General features: G+C 35.0%; 1 protein-coding gene across 1 annotated transcript in view; it reads right to left on the bottom strand.

Moving 5' to 3' along the window:
• Positions 1–4,282: 4,282 nt before the first annotated feature.
• LTBP1 (latent transforming growth factor beta binding protein 1) overlaps positions 4,283–25,744 on the bottom strand; it is a 490,138-nt gene continuing 468,676 nt past the window's right edge. The window contains exons 32-34 of the mRNA XM_074209684.1: positions 14,569–14,691; positions 9,002–9,151; positions 4,283–5,302 (exon numbers count right to left, since the gene is read on the bottom strand). Of these exons, the coding sequence (XP_074065785.1) occupies positions 5,133–5,302; positions 9,002–9,151; positions 14,569–14,691 (443 nt within the window). The 3' untranslated portion in view covers positions 4,283–5,132. The remainder of the gene's footprint in view (positions 5,303–9,001; positions 9,152–14,568; positions 14,692–25,744) is intronic.

Here is a 25,744-nt window from a genome sequence, read left to right as displayed (position 1 = left end):
GAAAACTCCAAATGAGATCAGGGAGATTCAGAAATGACTAATCAACAACTCGTATTTCCAGGGTCCCTGACACAATGCCTAGTGGAAGGCTGAAGCTCAATATCTCTATCATGATGCTCAGTTTTACACTATTTTCTAAGCCTTGTGCCCACAACACATTTATTGTCTAAAATGAAGGCTGCTGAGGAAAACAGTGGAATCTGATTAAGAATGGGCTGGAATTTCTGCCTCTTTTTGAGTCTCCTTTGAAAGAGTTCTGGCAGGGTGCCTAAGACCAAGCAAGAAGAGGGCAGACCCTGTACAAAACTAGTACAAAAACTAAGGATCCTGGGAAGGAGCAGCTGGTGATGGTACTGAAATGGTATATACAGAGTAAATAACTTAATAAATGCTTATTCAATGACTATGGAGAGATTAACAAGCATACCATTTAATAGGCAGGCAGTGGATGGCAACAAGATGCCCCTCCATTACTCCTGTCAATTATAAATCAAGAAAAATGAAACCACTGCTGCCCGTCTGACCTCAAGGGATTTCCTCCAGACAAATTCAGATTCCTGAGCAGTCTGCCATGAAAGCATGAAAAATGGTCAGGGCCAAATGGTGGTTGCTGGTCAAACACACAAGCAGACACCCAACCCAACTATACTTACTAAACTCATTCTCCCCACCCCCACCTCTTTTTTGTAATCCTCAAATGCCACAGAAGTGATGGAATAAGTCTGTCTACCTCCTGTGCTTGGGATCTTGCCCCTTTGGGCTGTTGAAATGCCTTTAGGAAAATATATTTTCCTGAGAGGACTGTGAGCCTATCAATCTGTGACTGGAAGTTGCTTATCCCTTAAAAATGTCCCTGACCTCAGCCACCACTGAATCTCAAACCTTATCAGAAGTGTGGTTTTCTCATTCTGAACAGTAGCTTCTGGTTGAGCCAGGAGTTAAAAAGATTTTTTTTAATGTGCTTCTTCACCTCCTCCTACCCCTATTTTAAAACTAGGATTGTCACTTGTAACCTATTTACTGGTTTATCTTATAGACCAAATGCAGGTGGGTTAGAGCAATTCTCTGTACCCTCCGTCTCCTTAACCCAGAGGAGGAGAGATGAATAGCTTTGAGTCAACAAGAAAGAGTAATGAATATATCTGAGAGCATCTCTTACTCCAAAGAAAACATTTTGTACTGTAGGTTCAAAGATACCTGAGGATTTCTTACTTTGGATGCATTTGTAATAAGCACCTCTAAACCTTAGTTTACTTCAGAATAAATTAACACTTCTGTAGACATTCAGAATGGACCTATTGTTTAGATAGAACCAATCATCTATGTGGCACTTAGGTCTAAGAATGTCATGAAACTAAGCTAAAGTAGTGACTCTGGATGATAGTGAGGTGGGGTTCCACAACCTTATACCCTATTTTAATGAGGGAATTATACAAACTGTTTTGCTCCTTGAAATTCATGATCTAAGAAGCCTGACACTGATAGAATATTTAAGAGACTGAAGGGATCTCAGAGAACTTTCAATTCAAACCCCTTATTTTATGGATAAGATACCTAAGACTTGGAGAGAAGAGACTTTTTTTAACAAAGTTATACACCAAGTCAGTGGCAAAGGAAAAGCTTGTACCCAAAGTCTTTTGACTCCTAATTTAAACTATCCCTCTTAATCCTGATTGCCTCAAATCCAGGCTCATCTCTAGACATACTAATTCATATCTGGTCACTGATTCAGATGGCTCCAGAGGAGAAAATGAGGCTGGCGATTTAGCACAGCACCCTTCACTCAAATCCAATTCACTTTCTTGTCATAGCATCACCTCTCTGATATGTCATAGACTTCTTTGTGGATAAAAGGCAAACATAATCATGAAGCTATCTCCCTGGTACATCATTCTGTCTCTATTATAATTCTTTTCTGTGGTGATTAAGTGCCAAAGTATAGCCAATGTACAGCCACTCATAAACACTCATTTGAAAATCAAAGTCAAATCTCTTAACAGATCTTCCCAAAATTAAATCTTTTTAGAGCTAGTTTTGAAACTGTCAGTTATGGTTGAACTTTAGTAAATAATAAACAGGCTATTATACATGTAATTGAACTTAATTGCCTTGAATGGGTTTTATTTTGCATTAAGTTTGTGGTTTCTATTAACATGGAATTTGTAATTAAACTAGAAGAATTCAGATCCATTTGGGAATCTTGCACATGTACTTCTGAACAAGGGAAGTTAAATGGTTTTGCTGCTTGAAGTACTGATTTTTTAAAAAAAAAAAACTACATTCATCTAAGTATTAAAAATCAGCTTTTCAGTTTCAGTGATAATTCATTCCAGGTTTGAATTCTGCTCAGAGAAATTTGAATCCTGGAGTCAGTCATGGCACTTTTTGATATATTTGTGTATTTAAGAATTCATTCTACTCTTGCTAATGCATCTAATTTCAAATAGAAAAAATCAATACTGAACATAACCTCTGAGCTAGAACACAACTTATCTAAATCAGAAGCTGCATAGAATATTTGCAAGTGATACTCAGACTTATTAGAAGAGAATTAAGTGGTTTTTTTTTAAAAAAAACCCTCATTAAACAGCTATGTGTTAAGAAGGCATAGGCACTATTTCTATGGAAAGAAAAGAAGGCAAAGAAGGGAGACTGAACTGAGGAAGAGTGTTACAGTACTATTCAGCATTTTCTACTACTGTGTGGCTAATTAAAAAAATAATTAAAATATGAATACCAGAAGCAAAATATCTCATATACTTATTAAGCAATTTTTTTGTATTTTAAAATATTATTTTGAAAACTAAAAATTTTCCTCCTCTGTTTGCCATTAACAAAGGATAAAGACTAGCTTAGTGTTTTATTTTGTAGGAAGGTTTAGCCTCTAAGGGGAGAGACAAGGCACAAAAAGAGAGCAAAAATGTGTAACCTGAAAAAGGTGGGGGAAATCTGCTAAACCAGTTTCTTACTTCTAAAACCATAGCTCTCATATTTCTTCCAAACCTGATATGCAGACTACATTCTCCTTTTTCTATGAGGAAATTGAAGCCCTCTCTTTTTCTTCTCTTGTTTCTTGGGCACAAAGCTATATCTTATGTGTTCCTTAATGACCAAAGTTAGCTGTTCCACTCACAGCCATCAATCTTCAGCTAAGTCTCATTTTCCTAGGAAGTTCTGAGGCTGACTCAGGTGAGAGGCAAAGCAGTGCTAACATTCCATTACTGCAAGACTGTACTGGATTGTGGCCATCACCTCAGAAGCCCAGATCTGGTGGGTGGTCAGCAGGGTATTAAAGTCTTAAAATATTAACTGTATTTGAAGAAGGGTTTTTCTTTCTTTCTTTCTTCCTTTCTTTTTTTCCTTAAAGCACAGAATATCTGGGTCATGTTATAGAAACCAGAAAAATACCCTTTTCCCTCAATGTAGGATCTATAATCTTTAACAAAATGTAGACCCTAGTACCAATTTCTAGCTACAATTTTATATTTTTCAATGAATGTTTAAATATGCCTATTTTCCAAGATGTTTGTTTAGAGAAAAGAAATATTAAATCCTGAAATACATTAGATTGAAAATTCAAATATTGTTAATAAAAATTGCATTTCTAAGGGTAACTAATAGATAAGCACTAATATAATTGAAATATATGTATATGTGACTTTTTAATCACACCCTCCCCTGAATTATTTGTAGTTAATACTTACCAGTTAAATCTGAAGTGGGTAAGTGGTCTATAGTCCTTCATCATTTTACATATGAGGAAACTGAAGCTAAAAGAACTTAACTCATTGGCAGTAATAGGAGAGGCAGAACTCAGACAAGAACCTCTGACCCTAAGTCCAGCATTCTGCATAGCACCAATTATTTTCCTAAGTTTACCAATGAAAAGTTACACTAATGTGTACACTTTTTCTTTTCTTTTCTTTTCTTTTTTGGAGACTGGGTCTTGCTATCTCAACTAGACAGAAGTATAGGAGTCACTCACAGGCCCTGTCTCACTACCAAATGGGCCAGGAGTTTTGGCACACTCCATATCTCTGTCCTGGGTTGGTTTGCCCCTTCTTAGGCAGTCTGTTCTGCTACACTCTTTCAGAGGTCTATTCATATTGGTGCTTAATTTAATGACGAGTCTTAATTGGCTGAGTTCTCTGTAGCTCAGAACTTTCAAGTTCAAAGAATCCACTAGCCTCAATATCCCCAGTAGCAGACACCAAACCTGGCCATTGAACTTTTTAGAATTTTAAAAATTAAAGAGACAAAAACATATTAAATAAAAAAAGTCACTCAATACTTTCTTTTCTAAAAAAAGGTGATTTATTTTACTGTTTTAATATACAGTCTTAGTATGGTGGGGTAAATCATAAGAATATTTCTGTGTTCAGTTTAAACATTACAATACAGACATGAACTCAAGTTCTTCCATTTCAATGTACAAATGTATCCAACTGATGTCTGCTAGCAGCTTGACCAAGAGGGTGCACAGTTTTCTGTGCAGTAAAAAAAAAGCAGACAGATTACATCATGAATATAAAGGGCTTTTCTCCAAGATGTATAAAAGTTTGAAACAAAAAAATAACAGTGTCTGCTCCACAGGACAGACAATAAGCATTTAAAAAGTCACTGACCAATATTTCAGACCAGAAGTAGCATAACCCTATTAACAGTACTTATAAAATGGCTTAACAATATTTATCAAAGAATTTGCACTTTAGGTAAAAAAAATCTAAAGAAAAACAGTAGCCAAGAAACTGCACCATAAAAATGCAGAAGTAACATAAAATATTTCCACCACTATTTAAATGTCAAAATTAATCAAGCAATAGTTTTAAAAAACAAAACAATCTCCCTTCTGTTAAAAATAACAGCATTGTTCTGCCTATTTTTCCACTGAATTTTACATATGAACAGACTATATATATTTGCTTTTCTTCCACACAGAGAAATGTCCATTTGGTCTGCCACTTTAGGCAAGCTGGTAGCTATTAATCTTGCCATTTCATCTAAATGAATAACAGCTCATTTGTTTCCAATACTGCCAGTCTTCTGGAGCAGGTGCAACATCTCAAGTATAATACACTTCTTTTTCTTTATACAGTGCAGAGTATATGGGCTTGAGTTCTGACGATTTTTCTCTACTCCAGGTCACTATCTTTTTCTGGATTCAGGGGCGTGCAGTAGTTGGGCTTATCTGAAGGAACGTAGCCAGGCAGGCACAAACATTTGTATGAACCTTCTGTGTTAATGCATTTGGCATTTTTGCAGAGGGACATCCGGTTGTTCAGCTCATCACATTCATTTACATCTGTAATAAAACATCAGAAGATGAATTTTAAATCTGCCTTGATTGTCACTTCAATAAGAAGAGATGAGAGGTAGTATGACACAATACAAAGAGGATCAGTTTTGATTGATTCAAATCTTATCTCTGACATATATTAACTAAGTGACCATGAGTAAATCACCTACCCTCATTGTGCCTCAAGCAACATATGGCTATGTATTACAGAATTGCTGATCTACATGCTCTTCTGCCATTGAATTTACCTATTTGAACCACCCCTCCCAAGGAGAAAGACAGACAGAAAGAAAATACATTTTGAATATACTATTTAAATGCCAATATCAAGCCTTCTAAGGCATCTAGTCTCATGTTGGACCTTACCTTATTTCTTAGCTTTACTATGACTTCCTTTTGTTTCTACAGTAGGTGTGCCAGAAGGGCTCATAGAGGCATAGCAATGGGAGACTTACTATTAGATGAGCTCTCAGTAAAAGAATGTCATAAAAGGATCATCTAGGAAATAATGAAATTAGAACAGGAGTTGGGTGGTCCAGTCAGTTAGCCTTTATTAAGGGCCTATTGTATACTATAGGCCAGGCACTGTACTAAGCATTAGGGATAAAAGGAAAGGCAAAAACCATCCCTGATCTACAGGAGTTCACAGTTTAATGGAGGAGACATGCAAAAAACTACTTGGAAAAAAGAAATCAACAAGACAAATAGGAGTTGATCTTGCTAAGAAGGCAATCGGATTAAGGGTGACTTGAGAAAGGCTTCATGCACAAACTGGAGGACGGGAAGAACAGTACAAGATGCTTCCAATAAAGAGAACAAAGGATATGAGGGGCACCTGGGTAAGTCCAAGTATTAAGAAAGAGGGTTTTGAGGATGTCGGATAAATCTTTTTGAATATTCTTTAGAAAGACTTAGGGAGGAATCACACAGCTGAGGAGGCACAGATAAGTTCTGCTTTACAATGGGAGAAAGTCATGCATATACTGGAATACTGAAATACTGAAACATTTACCAGGGATCATTTGTGATGAAAAAATTAATAACCTCACAACCACTATGGCCAAGACTGAGTCTCTTGGTTCTTGGATGACAGATATAGTGTCAACTGATGAGTGGCCTACAGTTTTAGGACAGAGCCTGTGTCTTGCTGGCATAGCATTCTAGAACTCAGATTCAAAATCAGAATGTAAGAGGCATCAGAGAGGACATTTTATAGAGAATGTAAACCATAATGTATGTTAAGTACATTGCCATAGTAATCACACCATATAACATCCTTATCAAATGCATCTATTTTTCATAAGAACATTATATTATTCTGAAGCCCTATAAAAATACCAACCAGGACTTATCCTCCAAAATGTAGCTGGATTGAATTCTTTGACTTCAAATCATTAGAGAATCAAAGGCTATCATTTGGAAGGGCTCCAGTGCCCATCTACTCCCCATACCTGAGAAAGAATAGCTGCTATAAAACCCCTACAAGTGTCATTCAGCCTTGGTTTGAAGAAAGAGTCCCTCTATTTCTTCAAGCAACCCATTCTACTTAGGGAGAGCTTTAACCATTACTTCCCCCACCCCTTGTCACTGAGTCTAACTGTGTTTCTTTGGAAATTCCACTCACTGTTCCTAGTTCTTCACTGAGGTCAAAACAGAACAAGTATAACTTTTCTTCCACTTGGCAATTCTTAAAATACTTGAAGATACAACTGGTGGGATCTTAGGCACAAATATGCAAACCACACAAAGATGAAAGTTCCATTCTATGAGAAGAATTTTATGCTGTGGAAAGACTAGGTAAAAATTCCTAGGCCTGTCCCTTCAATGGTCTTGGGTCTCTTTTAATGCTAAAATTCAGGGAGGAAGGAATGGAATAATGAGATTCATTACAAACTTGTCAGATCCACTAATTGGTCATTATCAAGCAAGGCTATAATCAGACAGACACAAGAAAAGCACTACAAGTGCTGGCTATAATCATCATAGACTCTCTTAGCACCACTCAAATAAAGGGAAAGCCAATTCTGATGCCCTAGCTACCCTCTCTCTCAAAATTACTGGCTGTTCAATTTATATATTCTGAATGTGTTTATATATATGTATAAATCATTTACCCCATTAGGATATAAATTTTTTGAGATCAGGGACTGTTTCACTTTTGTCTTCCTAGCCATAGTACTGAAAAGTACCATGTGAAAATACCTCTTCTTAGTTTCTTTAGAAAAAATAAAAAAATAATATTTTCCTTTAAATCACTTTCCAAATCTTTAAAAAAGTTCTTTGAACAAAGGCTTTTCTTAGGATATGGGCTAACAGTTTTTCACAAAGAATAAATCTTGTCTTATTTTCATCATTACCATTCTGATTCCTAAAGTAATATGATTATTGGCCCATCTGAAGGCAGTCTCCCCTCCAATTGCCCACTAGAAGTATATGGGAAGAGGTTCATTTGTTTAACTCTAGGATGAAAGTAGTCCAGAAAGAAAGGAATATTGACATGGTTGCTTGATTTTGGAATGTGACCCTGTCCTGTAGTTTAAGATATCTTTTTTTCCCCTCAATCTTCCCATCACTGTTATCTTCTTGATGTGAATCATGTTGGAAGGCATGGGGAATTATGCCATAAGCATTTCTATTTCTCCAAGCTAAAAATGACATGCATAATGATTCATGATAATTTAAATAAAATTATTTCTGGCAAATCTAAACCTTTAAACTCAGTATCTTATTATTTTTTTCTTCAGGAGTGCTTAACATAGTGCCTGGTATATAATAGATATTTAATGAATGTTACTGATTGATTGAGATGAATGGATGCATGAGAGTTACAAAATAGCAGTAGCAGTGGACCAAGGAGAAAGAGAAAGGAATTTTGATACAGAAAAGTGAAGAAATTCCTGTGGTCATCTAGTCTGGAAGATTTCATATTTAAAGAATACACATAAATCATCCATATGTAACTTGGGGGTTTATTTGATTGAAGCCTCAATCATCTCACACTCTTATGGACCTGTCCTGATGTTAAGTGAGTGAATGTTGGATGGTAACAAGTATGAAATGAAATTACCATCTCAGTAGTATTCTGCTACAGTTGACATAACATGTACAAGCTGTAGCTTGAAGCAGTTCAAAAAGGAAAGCACTGCAATTATCACAAAGATATCCTCCCAAATGGATATAGCACTATGGGAATAACACTTTCTAAGTCTCCCGATGGTTCCATTTGGGAAAAAAAATTAGATTCCTAAGGCATTTCTTTTTTTGAAACCTCTCCTACATGCCTAATATCCTTTGAAATAGATATCTCTATTTCTATATCTATCCTTTGAAATAGATACATGGAGATGCTGATGGTCATGACACCCATTTATGTTAATGAATTACTTAAAGAAGTCATTATTTGTCATTAATAGGTAAGGCAGCTAGGTGGCACAAGGATAGAGCACCAGCCCTGGAGTCAGGAGTACCTGAGTTCAAATCCAGCTTCAGACACTTAATAATTACCTAGCTGTGTGACCTTGGGCAAGTCACTTAACCCCATTACCTTAAATAAATAAAAAAATGAAATCAAATAGGAAAAGCATAAATTATCTGTTTTGATTTCTAAACCAACTCAATGACTATTTTCCTTTAATTGTGTAGATCTAGTCACAGAAAGAACAGTGAGGGAATAAAAGAAACTTTAACATGCCACCATCTTCTTACCAACACAAGTCATCTTGGTCATATCTAAGTGGTAGCCATCAAAACAGTCACACGTATAGCCCTCTTGTACTCTAACACAGCGGCCATTTTCACATCCATTGAGGATACCACATTCTTCTGCCTGCAATTCCTCAAAGCTATTTAAAAAACCTGAAAAGAAAACAGATCTAAAAATTAAAAAATTCCAATTCATTGATCTTATACAAAATTCTCCAAATGGTTTGAGTGTAGTTTGTTTCAAATATATTAGGCCAAATGATAAGTAAATTCTTCCCAGTATAAGTAAGAAAAATAATAAATATTTTAAAAGACTATTCACTCACAATTTTAAACAATCATCTGTAAAACCATACCAAAAGTGACACAAAGAATAAGATATCAAATTGTAGGCGAGAAAGATAAACACAGAAGAAATGATGGGTTTTTTTAAACTATTCACTATGTTAAAAATATACAGCTTTTACCATCCTCAACTGAAAATGACATAAGTTAGTAGTAGCAGTAGAAGGAAAGGGTTAGAAATGGGTATTATTGGCAATCAAGATTAAAGCAATAGAATTCTCTATTGAAGTTTATGTAGGTAGTTGCTGTAAAGTATGATTGGAGTACTTGCAAAGAAAAACCAAAGCATTTAAAGAAGTATTCTTCAACCAAGTTTTTATGCTTGAGAGAAAGGTTAGGCTGGCAAGAAATTCACCAAGTCTTTTTGATCTGAGTTTAAAAACAAGAAAAACAAGAAGCTAAAATTTATATAGTGATTTAAAGTTTACTAAAGTCATTATTATTTCTGTTGATCTTTATAACAACCCCATAAGGTAAGTATCATCATTATTTCCATTTTATAGATAAGAAAGCTGAAGTTGAGCAACTGAAAACTTATTTATGGTCATAAATGTCTGAGACAATATTCAAACTCAGATTTCCCTGACTCCTAGTTCAGCACCTAATCTACTGGGTCATCTAGCACCAAAGGGCCCCTACCAAGGACCAAAATATCCTAATGAATGAGGAAATGACATCATATTTCTGTTTACAGAAAAGTAATTGTTTTTTAAAAGTTCATCTTATTTGTTATTCCAAATATATTTTAACTCATTTAGAGGTAAAGAGCTGAAGATTAATAATAACAACCACCATCCCCTGCTCTGAAATGCTTCACTGAGTACCAGTGCTTTAACTGCCCTGCCAGAACTGAAGGTTGAAAATATAAACTCATGATGATCTAAATATGTTGGCAACATGTTGTCCCCACCATTCCATTACTACACCCCCCACACAAATACACACACATACACGCACAAACCTCCAAGAGTTGTCTAATAAACAAATCAAAGTCCAACACAGATGTATGGAAAGATTTGCTTTTTAAGTTATAAAAATGTCACAGGAACAGCAGAGGGCAGCAAAGCATCATCTCTAACAGACTGAGGGACTAATAGGAAAGAAAACTAACTGCAACAACTTGAATCTGTGCCACTCAGTTAAAGAATAAAGGATATGGGGGAAGGAAGCAATGAAGCATATGGTGATGACAGCCTATGGAATCCTGGGGTTTAGGCAGGGTAGGAATAGAAAAACCAAACCCAGATTTTTGGTGTTTACTGCTACCTTAAAATTTCTCACCTCCTTAGGCTTCTACCTTCTACCTTCGGTAATGTATAAGCCTGAATAACTGCCACTGTCTGCTTTCTTTTTACTAAATTAAGAGACTGCTGAGATTTGCTACAAAAAGTCATGAAATCATGCTGTATAGCACTGCTTTAAAAGTCATAGCAATTATTCGCATATATATATATATATATATATATATATGTATATGTATATGTATATCCAATGCTATCCTGACTGTTTACCACTGAGGGGAGGGGGGTGGGAAAGGAGAGTGGAAAAAAATTTTGTAATTTAAAAATATTCATGTGCATATGGATGAAAAAATTAATTTAAAAAAGATTATACTTGTACGAAGTGGCAGAGTTAGAATTTGAACTCAGGTCCAATGGGACATTATTATTATTCTTCTTCTATTTGTGTCAGATTGCTTATTTAATTCCATAAAGACAAACCACTTACTACACATTACACCCCAAGATCAACGAAATGATTTCACTTCATAAAATAAAGGTTAGTCGTAATCTATAATTTGAAATTCCCTCCTCTCCCTTTCTCATTATGACTTCTATAATAGGCATATAATTCTCAAATTTTTCTCAACAGGGTTTCATTCCTGAGTTCTTGCTTGTTGGAAATCTCCACTGAATTGTTTCACCAGCACCTCAGACCTAGCAAGTTCAAAAATAAATTCATCATTTCCCTCTGCAAAATGTTTCTAACCCTACCCATTCCTTGCCATTCCATAGAAAGGTTTAACCTTTTGTTACTCCAAAGGTTACAGTAACCTCTTCATTGGTCTCTCCAGCTCCAAGTAACTCCCTCTGCCTATCAGTTCTTCACCCAACTATAAGATTAGTCGTCTTGAGGCACATATCAGGTCACTCCCCTGCTGAAAAACATTTAATTGCTCTTTAATGTTTTCTGATTAAGTTAAACTTCCCACCTGGCAAATTCTGCTTCTGACTTCTGGTATTTCAGTGAACTATTAGAGCTAAGTCATAACTTAACTTTCTATGCTTAGTTCCTCACAGTCCCCTATCCTATAAGTTAGTCTAGCCAAGGACTACTCATTTTCCCCTTTACATAGACTGCATTTTCCAAACCCTATGGTTTGAAAAAACCTTCTTTCTGCTTTGTTGTTTGTTTGGCTTTTTTGTTTCTTTGTTTTTGCAAGGCTTGGGGTTAAGTGACCTATCTAAGATCACACAGTTAGCAAGTATTATGTGTATGAGACTGAATTTGAACTCAGGTCCTCTTACTACCGGGTCAGTGCTCTATCCACAGAGCCACTTAGGTGCCCCCTTGCTTCTGCATTCTTTCCTCTTCTTTGTTTAAATCCAGGCTCAATGCCAATGTCACCAATTCAATGAAATTTCTTCAGATTTCTTAAATTAGTTCTATTCCCTCCTATAATGCCTCCTTTGTTCTTGTTGTGGCACCTAATCCATATCCTAAAACTGTAGATTTTAATAAACATTCTTCCCAATTATAAACTACTGAGGAACCATCTTATTTGCCTCTGTATCCTAAATGAAAGCTCTCCCAGTGCTCTATGCAATGATAATCAATACCGAATAGGGTCATCAAATGAATAAAGATGTCTAATTTTGTTCTTCCTATTTCTTCATTTTTAATGTTCCTGAAAGAGTCTTGTCCAGCCCATGAGGAAATTCTGGTTATGTACTCAAGGGAAGTAAGTGTTGATAAATCTTTGAAGAGCTCTGCAACTTCTAAGAAATTAGAGAAACTTTACATATTCAAAGCTGCAGGTCATTTTTAATTCTGTGATGCTGCCAATAAAGGAAGTGGATAGACTCATTTCTTAACATTTGTAGTTAATTAAAACTTTCCATTAATACAAAGCTAGTATGAAAAAGAAGATACTCAAGCCAGGCCACTTCCATATTATGAGTCCAAAAAGTTTAACAATCATATTATATTATCAACTTCCATGGACCATGGGACCATGTAAGAACTGTTGTGAAAGATGTAGATTGTTATTGATGGAAATCCCAGTGCTTAATTTTTTTTTAGCATTTCAACCTAGTAAGTATGGTGATGTCCTGATAATCCCCAATTGCTTTCATTTTTACAAGTGGACTAAATGCAATAAAGTCCTATAAGGTATGGCCTTATGACATCAGGTTAACAGAAAACAGGCTAATAATAGCTAATACTCTTCCTCTTGTATTCTGAGTCTGCTACTTTTACTTTATAGATTAGAAGTACACAATACTTCTCAGAATGCCTCAATAGAGCATATACTAATTAATAACAATAGTAGCCACAATATCATAGTACTTTAAGATTTGTGAAGTACTTTGCAAATACAATCTCATTTGATTCTCAAAATAACCCTGGGAGGAAGGTGCTATTTTTATAGCCCAGGATCAAAGTGTCTGAAGAGAGATTTGAATTAAAGTTTTCCTAACATCAGGCCTATCTACTATCAATGGATACAAAAATATCTTTGTAGAAGGTAAACTCCCTGAGGGCTAAGATGGTTCTATTTTTGTATTTAGAAAAAAATTGGGGACCTCATAGGCAAATGATACATTTAACAGGATATTCACAGCATCTGAGGTCTGGATGGTTAGGGGGGACCAAGCCTTAGACAGTACATTAACTTTAGCTCGAACAAGAAAAGGTATGTTTTTAAAAAACCTCACTGAGTAAAATGCAATATATAGCTTTGAAAATAAAATGGTATTAATGTCCTATAAAGGGGCTGCGAGATATTATTTATCCAAAAAAATCTACTGTGTAACTTTTCAACCATACTGAACTTAATTAAAAACAAATGCTCTTCTTAGTCTAAAAGCATGCAGCACACGCCCAGAAGAAATTCTTGGGCAAGACTGTAACCAGTGCTTGTACACTATTCTCACATTCTAGGGCTGTCATTAATTTGTTTTATGAAAAGGTGAAGAGGCATGGAAAAATCAAAATGATTCTTTGTATTTTGTAATGTAGAAATTTGACAAAAGCAAAATTTCTTTTCCAGATTTTCAGGTTTTTTTGCATTGACAATCTAATCTAAGAGGCACCACTATCAGGAGGATGAAAAGTCATGTGAGGTAAAGAGATAGCACATAAAACATGCAAATTCCCATTTCTGTTTGTGGAGGGGTGTCATGTGTTTTCCACTAATTTTTCCTTGACCAAACTTTTTTTTTCAAGTTGATTATGACTTTTTGTGACCCCTGTCTTCCTACATCAAACATTTCCTTTTCATGTGCTCTGATTTTACAGTACAAGGCTGCTCTGGTCACATGATATAAAATGCTGTCTTTGTAAATGAGAACCAAGCTTATACATGTACATTGCCCCTCCCATTTGAGTCCTGCTCAGAATCCACAGAAAAACAACACATATCGGAGGCATGTTAGGAAACATTTAATAACTGACTCTCTGAAAGAAAAAGAAAAAATTTGTGGCATGCTTTTAAGTATAAGCTGTATTATTAACATTTTCTCCATTGCTGTCATAACTCCAGACAATTAATAAAACAATAAATCAAGCCCTGATTTGTAGTACTTACTTTTCTGTTTACAATTTAACAATCTATTCTCATAAGCTGGCTCCACAACACTTGGCATACATCATCTCTTACTTATGAATATCACTTTAGTAAATAAAGCATGTGTCATTTTACTTTATTGAAGACAGTTCAAATACTTTTGGGTTGAGAGATAATTCTGAACCTTGAACTGATTTAGTACTAAATCAAAGATAGTTACTGGCACACAAAATATATTTCATAAAGGCTTATTGATTGACTGATAGATTAATAGATTGAACTAGACCACCACTCAACATTACAAAAAAATTTCTGTTATTTCAAGCACCAGAACCCTTTTACTATTCAACATAAATTTATAAAGAATATCTTCACTTGAGTGGAGAAGTTAATAATAAATAACTAAATTTGATATTAATTAAAAGAGTTTGCTTACGGTCCTGAACAAAGTAAGGATCTGCTTCTGGAGAATAATGTGCATTGAAGTCAACCAAAGCATCCTGTCCATATGGCCGCCGAGGTCCTGTAACTGGAATGTTGCACAGTTGGGCATAGTCATCTAGGGCAAAGAAGAAAAGCAATATGAAACATCACTGTTCACTTCTGAAGAGATCCCCTGGAAATCACTTAAAAAAATGAGAACCTTTATATATGCTTATTCATCTGTGGAAAATTTAATTTCCTTTAATATGATATTTGGATCTTTTTAAAGATTTGGAGGGGTACTTCCCTTCAGCAATGCAGATCTCAACCTCTACATGAATCACTATGCCCTATCCAACCAAAATTCTTCTCCTAGTTGTCAACCTTCTGGTGATGGTTGGAAATGGTAAATATCCATAGTTGGCTAGGTTGCTCTTCATGCTATGGATACAATTCGTTACATTGCTCCTTTGAAAGTTTTTCCAATAAGATGGAACAAAGGTTACCACTGAATTCTGGAAGTGGTTTTTAACGCTTTCTTGCCATGAGTACACACGCCATGAGGCATATAAGTTAGAATTGTATGGAAACTGTTTATTATTATTATTATTATTATTATTATTATTATTATTTACTACAACCACCACCAATACCACCACTCAAAAACAACTACAATATTATTATTAATGATTAGGGACCTATGATTTCACCAGGGTATGGAACTCCCTTTACCAAGTCAGATTGGCAATCTTTCTGTAACTTAAAAATTCTTAGAGCTGCCTGGGGGCATCAAGCAGTTAAATCACTTGCCCAGGTTCACACAGTCAGCATGTATCAAAAGGGAGGTGAGCCTTGGTATTCTTTATTTAATGGCCAGTACTATGATTGCTATCCCCTGTTGCTTCCCAATGATAATAATATGCTACAAAAAAACAAAGCATCATTTCATTTGAACTACACAATAACAGCAATGGAGGATGTGATGACAGGAATAAAGCTGAGATTGAGGGATTTCAGAATGTAAGTTTAATATTAATCAATTGTATGAAATGACAGTCAAAAGTCAATAAAATTAGACCACAATCAACAAAGGAATAACAAGGAATATGATAGCACTGTTATATTTTGAACCTCTCAGGCCATTTGTGTGATTAGTTCTAAATGTCACATCTTAAGAATGACACTGAGAATCTGGAAAACATAACATAGAAGGAATGGTGAAGGGCCTTGAGTTTATGTCATGCAAATATAAATTAAAGAAATTAGGAACATTTTCCCAGAAAAAGAAAAGATTTGGCTGAAGGAGAGGGGGTGGGGAATGCACATACTAGCTAGTATCACAGCTTCAGAAACATGAAGGGTTATCATTTGGAAGAGGTGTTATATTTGTTGTGCTGCCTCAGAGGGCAGAATTAGAAGCAATGATGACAGTGTAACAGAGTGTAACAGTGTAACAGAGACACTAAGTAAGAATCTTCTTAACAATTAACTTTATATAAAAGTGGAATGAGCTGTCTCTGGAGGTAACTGGTTCTTCCTCCCCAGAAATATTTAAGCAAAGTCTGGGTGACTGGCTACCTATAGGGGAATGAATGGGAGAGGTTATTTGCATCCAGATTTTGAAGAGATGACTTCAGTATCTCTTTCAGTGCTCAGGTTCTGTCATTATGTAGATTACTTCTGATTTTCTGGGAGACTCAGTATCAAGTACAAAATGTAGTTGTTGGTACTAGTCAGCTAATGTATAGAGAGGCATTAAGGGAATTGTGACCCCACACATGAAAACCAGTGTAGTGCTTCTATTCCACCATGTAAAAAAATTCCATGGTCATCTCTTGACTGTTGGATCATTCCACTAAAAGAATAAAAAATATAAGTGTGCTTACACTTCCATGATCCCCAATTCTTCCTCCTCCAAAATAGAATTTTTCAAATCTACTTAACAGGAACTAAGTACCATGTGGAGGGTAGTGGGATAGTTGAATAAAGTCTTTCTTTCTCTATATTCTTGTCCCATATGACAATTTTTTAAAAGGTAAATACTATTCCTTTTTTTGGCTATGTCCCTATCCTCATTCTAGCACCATGGATGCTACACAAAAACAAAAGTTAAAAAGATTCAAATCTAGATGTCTTTTCTGACATTCTTATTCTTGCTAGTCCAAATCCCCCAAAAGGGGAAAACATACAAAGTACAAAATGATGGTAGTTTATGTCAGATCTTGACTATTACTTTCATTTGCTGGATTTAGGTTTTGTCTATTAAATATAGAATGTAATTTTAAATTGAGGTAAGATACCCAAAATACCCCCTCCTTTTAAACCAGGCAGATGAGATCCTTAGTTGTCATTCTAACACATTAACATATTCTGACAGGAGAGCTGCCCCTTTCTTCATGAGACACCTTTAAAGGGCTGATCTGGACAGCAAAATATCAATCTCTGGCACATGATAAAGTTTGAATGTTTTGGGTATATGCTCAAAATATAAAGACTACAAGTGCTATTCAATGAATGCATTTAAACTATTGCACATCAGTCTGAGAAAACGGCTTTAATTTCATTTTAATAACTCAGGGACCCCAACTGATTCTTGTGCAATAAGTATATACTTTGTCTCTATGCGTTTCAAGGGCTCAAATCCCCTGCCCTATTGGTTTCATTCAATTTTTAATGATATTTTAAAATTAAAATTTGAAACCAACATGCACATGAATTAAAAACAAACAAAAAACCCTCACTAGCAATTTTGGAGAAGCATACTGAGGCAAAGATTCAAACAAAAACAAAAATGTTTGAGAGAAAATAACCAAGTGAACCAGCAGAGAACCTAGCAAAGAATGTGGAGACTTAAGAAAGTTGTTTCAGTGTTGCTTTAGTGATATCCAAGCACAGAGGTTCTTTTGTGAAAATGGTCAATGATGATTCCCTAGTCTTTCTCATAAACTTGGGATATTACAATATTACCTAAATGAGGAAAAAATTCCAAATGCTCTATTTTCCTTTTCTAAAGTTTTCTACTCAAGAAAGAAAACTTCTAACAATTTGAATTTACTGGGGGGGAGGGGAAAGTGTTCATTCATTTACTTACTCTTGAAATGATTTTGTATTATTTTCTACCTCCTTGTACTTCCTTGTGAACATGCTTTATTCTTCTCCCAGGACAACACAATCTCCTTGTGGACAGGGACTATTTTATTTTTTTGCCTCAGTGATTGATTAGCATAAGGCCTGACACAGCATACAATTGAAAGACCTTTCCTCAGGGAGGTTGAGTAGAAGAGAGAAGAAAAGAGACCTTGATTAAGACTCTAAGTAGGGGTGGCTAGGTGGTATAGTGGATAAAGCACTGGCCTTGGAGTCAGGAGTACCTGGGTTCAAATCTGGCCTCAGACACTTAATAATTATCTAGCTGTGTGGCCCTGGGCAAGCCATTTAACCCCAACTGCCTTGCAAAAACCTAAAAAAAGAAAACAAAACACAAAAGACTCTAAGTACCTTGCTTAGAATTCAGCCTTCCTTATTAAACTATGAGGAAGTCCTTTTATTTCCCTGACCAGTTTCTTAGTCTTTAAAATCATGGATTGGGCTAATATTAGAACTAAATCCTATGATACTATGATACTAAATAATCAAATATTTTCCATTGTGACTTCTACTCCTTAACCTTAATATTTCATAGAGCACTTATCACAATGTTACTTCCCTGTATACATGAAAGAAATAGCAATTGATCTTTTCATGATTTGCTTTATGAACCCAAGTCTGGATTATCTGAGTGTTCATTCATTTATTTAACTATCTTATTGATCAATTAACTGGAGTGTGGAGAGGAAATTGAAGAATTAGCCCTGGGAAATGACTGTGATGAAAATTCCTGCTATGCAAGAACAACCCTGAAAGATGAAATACTCATATTGCCCTATAAAATAATATGAATTAATTAAAAACAAGCTTATATTAATAAATACCACATTTGACAAAAATAGTTCAGTCAAAGCAGTAGTGAAGTATAAAGAACACTGAATTTAGACTCAAAAGAAAATCAATTCAAGCCCCAATTCTGCTACTTCTTACATGTGACCTTGGGCTAAATTACTTTGCTTCTCAGGGCTGTTCCTCAGGTCTGGATTGAAGAAAGCCTGGCAAAATTATTTATAAGGTCCCTTCCAATTATTACTTTAACTCAAGAATTAAACTATAAAATATGTAAACGGACTATAAATTTCAATAACATAGTAGTGAATGGGATTGAAAAGGAAAGAAGTTCATCTGTTAGTTAATAAGATGGATGGTCAAAACATTTTACCTCGTTCTTATTTTAAATATTGCTCAAAAGTAATTGGATTGAGAGCTTAAAAGAATAGAAAAAACCATCAGTATATTAAAGTAATTTACTAATATACACATTTTCTTATATTCATAAATTAGGAAGTAGCAAGTTGGTTAAAGGCATACTTAGAAAGTAAATTTTGTTAATAGATATCAAAACTTAAGTGTGGCTAAACTCATTCTTGATAAACTTTAATTTCCACACCCAAATTCAATTTAAAAGAAAGTGATTATTAATCGACACTAAGTATAAGATACTTGCTAAGTCTTGAGGACAAAAATATGTTTAAAACAGATCTCTGCCAACAAGATGTTACAATCTAATTGGGAGAGGTGGGAGAAATAATGTTCATAAATAACTAGGATGAAAGGGAGAGTGAGATAAAGTCAAAGGAGCAATTCAAACAGAATATTCCTGATTGGGTCAGTAAGGATCAGCAAGAGGTAAAGGAGAGTAGTCCTGCATGGATAGTATTTACTTTCCCTTATTTCTGATGTATACACTTTTTCAGTGACTGACTAAATCACAGGGAACAGAAACCATTTTTTGATTGTTAGAAGTTCAAAGCCCTCCTAGGCACCAAGATTGCATGTAATGTACATAATATATGTACAATATTTGTTTATCTACACCTTGTTTCTCCATTAGAATGTGAGTTTCTTGAGGGCAAAGACTCCTTTTTTTAACCTTTATTTGTATCTGATATTTAACAACAAACCCATCACATGCACATGCTTAATAACTACTTTTTGAAATACAGAGACAAAGGCCTCAAAAAATGAGCTCTTCTAGTAATATGCAACAATCAAGTTTTAGTCTAATGGGAAGCCAGTTTTACAGAAAGACGGGTATAATATTTTTAATAATATCCCTGCTCACTGTTATACTAGCAATGAGCAAGAATCAGACTAGCAGACCAGAACAGTGAGTACAGCAACAAGGGCACTCCAGTGAAGCCTAAGCAAAGACTATAATTTAGATCTATACTTAACAATTTTGATTTCAGGCATCAAAATTAGGAATACAGCCAATAAAATTTAACCACCTTCATGCATCTAGTGATTTTCTTGTAACATCACAAGAAGTTATATCTAAAACTTTCAAAATCTCAGAATCTTTTAGAAATCAGGTTATTAATAAATAAGCCTGACTTGGTTCAATAACAACAAAAACATCAACCCACTATTTTTTTTCTCTTGATGATACTATATAAAATTAAAAAACACAGAACCCTAAACCAAAGGATTACAGAAGCTGCAACATGGGCATATGTGATATGTATAGCAACAGAATAAGATAATCTAAACATATATACAATGACATAGAAGGTATCATTTAGTATATGTAGGACAAGAGGACTAGATGCACAGATCAGACAGTAAGTGAAATTTAAAAAAAAACAAAGTGAAAGATTGCAGGCGAAAAGTCTAAGTGCCACACCATTGTCCAAGAAATACTAAGAGAATGAGCAAAAAGCATTTTGTCCTTTAGGGAGATTCTCTATGGAAGTCTTATTGGAAGGATTTGGGCAAGAATGACATGAGTCGAGATAAGTCATAATCTGAATTGCAATGAAATCATGACAGTGCCATTTCAAAATAAGGCAAGTGCAACATCTATATCATCTGTGAACTAAGGAAAGTTTCTGACAATTATTTAGACTATTTGCATTTTTTTCTTTATATAACTTCTAAACAAACATATAGTGGTGAACATCAGTGAAGCTACTGTCACAATTCTATTTCTCTTCTGACCACTGTATTATATGAAGATGAAGGATAAAATTCACATGATTTAAATATTTTCCTGGTTCTTAAGATAAATGTATACCCCTGGCAGAGATAAGTCTGCCAGATTATATACTCACTAAAGGCAGGGACTTTATCATTTTATATCTGTGCATATCCAGTGTCTAACAAAGAGTCCAATACATAGTGAGTGCTTACTCAATATTTCTGGAATTGTGCAGAATTACTATATTTTCTTGAAATTTAACATTTAGTTTTGCATCTAAGTCTTGGTTAGGGCAATCAAATAATAGCTCCATCTACTCAAAGAAGATCATTACAATAAGTTTAGAATCCAGCAATGTTTGCTATTCTCAGAATTGACTTTTCAACAATTCACTTATTCAGTCATATGGACACTGAGGTTTGGGAAGTGAAATTTTCCAAGATACTCCTTCAGAATTCTGTCTTCAGCAACTTAGTAATAAATGAACATTTCCCCTTTATCAGGGTTTTTAAAAAAAGTATACAGATTCTAGAGAAAATAGCAATTCCTTTTCTTCTAGTATTTTTAAAATTAATTTTCATACCAAAAAAGGAATTTAAATTCTTTTTTTTTTCAATTTAATCTACCTAACTGAATTCCAAATAGCCAAGCAAAAAACCCAAACCAGGTCACTTTCTCTTCTAAAGCTTATACTCACCAGTTTCAGGTCTAGTACTCTTTTATTTCCTTTCTTTTTTTTAATTCCTCCTTTACCTAGCCTCTTTATCACTCAATCCCTCTCATCCCTTTTAGGTCTACATTTTTTTTTTGCAAAGCAATATGGTTAAGTGACTTGCCCAAAGTCACATAGCTAAGTAATTATTAAGAGTCAGTTTGAATTTGAACTCAATTCCACCTGACCCCAGGGTCAGTGCTCTATCCAGATCTATATTTTTCAATGAATAATGAATATGTATGTAAATTACTTGGAAACTTAAAGCACATTTGTCAACCATTGGAGGTGCAAGAATCCCAGGAAAGTGAAAAATTTTGAATAATTCTAGTGTCTACCCTGAAAACTTCATTTTATAATCATTTTTACCACACTTATTTAATAAGTAAAACAACATAATGCACCCCCAAAAATGTTGCAGTTTCTATGTAAAAGAAAAGAGATATGCAATCTTTGCACTTGTAGGTAAATAACTTCAACAACTGCTTCAGGGATTTTTTTCCCCATGAAAAGTGAAAAATCATGTGACTGAGTCTGGAAAACAGAGACAAAAAAGAGGTATTCCCAAAGAGAATGAATGCATAGCCTATCCTTTAGTGTAGTGAAACTTTCAATAATAACTACTTATAATAAATTTATGTGGTATGTTTATGGAAACAAATAATAAAATACAATATTTATATATTTATGACTTACTAATTTTGACTTGTCATCTACGCTTTTCCTTATATGCCACAAATCTCCAAAAATTTCATTTATCAATGACCACCCATGAATAATCAAAACCATGAATGTCAAAGGAAGACGGCATATAACTGTCAGTTATTATTCAAACCAACAAGCACTTAGTGCTCACCACTAGCCAAGCACGGGGTGCTAGGTACAAGGGATATAAGTCAATTAATCAAGAAATATTCATCAGCTTACTCTATGGCAGACTTAAAGATGTATGAATGAAAGAATGTAGATACAAACTTACATATGCACACAAAATATACACATACATTTATGTGTATATATAAAATATGTTTATGTATTACCTCACAGATATTACAGGTCCCTCTTTTACTATTGCATTAAAGAGTAGAAAAGAATTCAAATGGAATGTGGGGGAGGGGTGGGCAGTTTATATTAGCAGTTTAAAAAGTCAGCTGATAAAAGGGTTTATTGGAAATTACTTTTCCCCATGGAACCAGGGAGAAAGTATTAATGTTTAATTTGTGACCCATGAGACCCAATTAAAAATCTGTGAAGAATATAGAAAGTAGGGAAATGAGAAGAGACTTACTCCTTGTTGGAACTATTTTAATTCTGGTGTTTTTGAAGCCTGTGTGAGAAACTGCAGGTATACCATATTTCAGAAAGACTCTCCTATAATTACTAAAGAGGGGAAATGGCCTATTTGCCCTGGTCACACAACATAAGACATATCAGGGATGAGTTTCAAATCAGGTCTTCCTGACTTCAAGTCAAGCATCCTTTTTATTCACTGAGGCACTGTTGTTTTTGTCCTTGCATCCCCAATGTCTAGTAAATCACTAAATAAAGAAATATGCTACAACTATAACAACTGCTTCTCCTGATACATCCTTACCATGAGAAAATAATGAATTCCCATTATCAGAGGAGATACAGGTTTGATTCATCTCTTGATGTCTTGTTTTCTATTTATTTGGGAAAGATGCTTCAGTTTTATGCCTTTTTCTTTATCTGGCTTAGAACTCAGAGGACACCTCTTCTCTTTCTCCTTCAAGGTAAATTCTAAGGTGCTTGTCTAAGGAGTTCATCTTGCAGGAATTTCAGGTGAGAATACTTACACTTGCATATTTTCTCAGTCTTGCTTACTTTAGTTATAATAAGTTGAGAAGCTCCTCCCAAATTATAATCTTCAAGAAAGCTCAGAATAAGGTAGCTTTCTCTGTCCCATCTTCCCAGAATTATTTTTCTTACAATTTGCAGTCTCTACTTCAATCCCTAATATTTTATTTACATGTTCAATTGCATGGTTTCTCCCACTCATGAAACTTAGACCTATTCAATTTTCTTGTGCCCAACTATGGTACAAATAATCTGAGATCATTAGTTCCATATTTAGAGGACCTGGATTCAAATTATACTTAACAGTTTGGGGCTTCATATTTATCACATGTAAAATAAAGGCATGAATATGAAGGATTCTAAGATATATGAGCCTATGAAGTCCTTCCTTCTTGAGTTCATCATTGATTTTACAGTAATAAGGAGTCACTGTAATTTATTGAGTAGTCAAGCACATGGGGATGACCTGTGCTTTAGGAAAATTACTTTGGTAACTGCAAGTCAGATGAATTGCAAAAGGGAAAGTTTTGAGATAGGGAGACCAACTAGAAGTTTACTGCAATGGTCCAAGGGAGAAGTGAAGGCCAGAACTTGAATTTAAAGAAGGCAACAGATATGTGAGTCTGATATCCATATAGGAAAGTTTTGACAAGTCTGAGACCACCACAGATGCCCTTCCAATTATGAGGAAGCATTCAGGAGGAACCCCCCCACCCCTCCCCAGTAAAGCAGCTGCTGTCCACATGCAAAGAAGTGGCTCTCTTCTTTGCTTAGTCTTCACCTGTATCATCAAGATCATTATCTCCAAATACACTTGTAATCTTTTTGTCTTCATCCTACTTAATCTCCTTGAGGCATTTGACAATGAAGATAAACTCTACCTTCTTGATTATCTCTTTTCCTTAGGCTCTTTCATATATTATATTTACTCAAACTAGCTTACTCTCATCATCATCCATGCCTATCCAGTCCCCATGTGAGTACATTATCCCCTAAACTTAGAATTGATTTCTCCCTTCAGTATTCATGTATTAATGTTTTCTACCTTTTAAAGTTGAAATCCTAAAGTCTTTTCAGATTCCCTTAGGTGAAAGTGTTTTTACCTCAAATTTCTCCTAGCATCTAGACCTTTCCTTTCACTTATCTTGATCTCCCCTGTATCATAATTATTTGTATTCTAGTCCTTTCCATCCCACCAAATTATAAGGAATCTGAAAGGAGGGCAAAAATAGCATAACTGTGTATCCTCAATGTTTCCTGCACATATTAGGTATTTCTCAAATATTTGGTATATGTTTATTTTACCAAAGCTTCCTTATAGAGGAGCTGGGTTTCACAGAGTAAGGCTATATTTACTTTCTAATTCACTTTTGCATTTCTTAGACAAACATTAAGGCTTCAGCAATATTAATTTTTCTTTTCTGGATCATCAAAATATCCTTTAAAAAGCAAACAAAACAATTTGTTTCTAAGTTGCTAAGGTAAAAATAAAATGTTTAGTTGTATTAGTTTAGTATGGATTCCAATCGAAACCATTAGTAACATCAATACTAAAAAGTTTAGATCCAATTATTAAGTTTAGGTAGCAAACTGAATTTTTTTAAGCTAATCTTTTGTGGTTTGGGGAGGAATCCTCTTCAATTTTACTATCTTTTAGAAAAATGATTATTAGTTCTATAGGGCAAAAAAAGTTACCTAAGAACATAGAAAACTATGGGACCAACAATATTCCCTTTTCTTTTTTTTTTTTCTTAACATGATCTTGGTGGTCTAATTCTGTTTTGTGAACATGAACACAACTATGCCAAATTGAAAACTCTTTCTCAATCTCCATTCTCTATCTCACCACATCTTTTGATACTGGAAATTACCCTTTTTCCTCCTTGATACATTTTTCTTTCTAGGTTTTCAGATTCTCTCTCTCTCTCTCTCTCTCTCTCTCTCTCTCTGTTCTCCCCCTACCTAACCTATCTAATCAATTCTCCCATATTGATCTTCTTTTCTGGATCATCATTCAGAGATCATCATTTAACTGTAAGTGTCCTTCGGGTTTCTATCCAGTGTCCTCCTCTCTATCTATACTATTTCACTTGGTAATCTTAGCAGTACCCAAATACTTAATTACCATCACTATGATAATAATACCCTTGCCTCTCTTCTGCCCCCTAAATTTGCATCCTAACCTGCCTTTCAGACATCTCAAACTAAATGTCCACTAGACAATTTAAACTCAACATAATCAAAACTGAATTCATTATCTTTTCCCTAAAGCCTTTCCCTCTCTTCCACTCCTTATTATTATGGAAGGCAACACCATCCTCATTCTCCCAACCTATGAGTCATGCTCCATTTCCTCACAATGTCTCATCCCCCATATGCAATCTGTTGCCAAGGTCTACTTATTTCAGTTCTGCAATATCCTTCACTCTAACAAGGCTGCCATTCTGGTGCAGGCCTTCATCACTTCACTCCTGGCCTACTGCAATAACTGCCTGTGGGTCTGCTTTCCCCAAGTGTCTCCCCACTCCAATCCATTTTCCATTCAGGGATCAAAGTCATTGTCCTAATGCACCAGTCAAATCATGTCACTCC

The sequence above is a fragment of the Macrotis lagotis genome, chromosome 1 (assembly GCF_037893015.1).
Source record: "Macrotis lagotis isolate mMagLag1 chromosome 1, bilby.v1.9.chrom.fasta, whole genome shotgun sequence".
Taxonomy (NCBI): Eukaryota; Metazoa; Chordata; class Mammalia; order Peramelemorphia; family Peramelidae; genus Macrotis; species Macrotis lagotis.
This window is presented reverse-complemented; position numbering and strand designations above follow the sequence as displayed.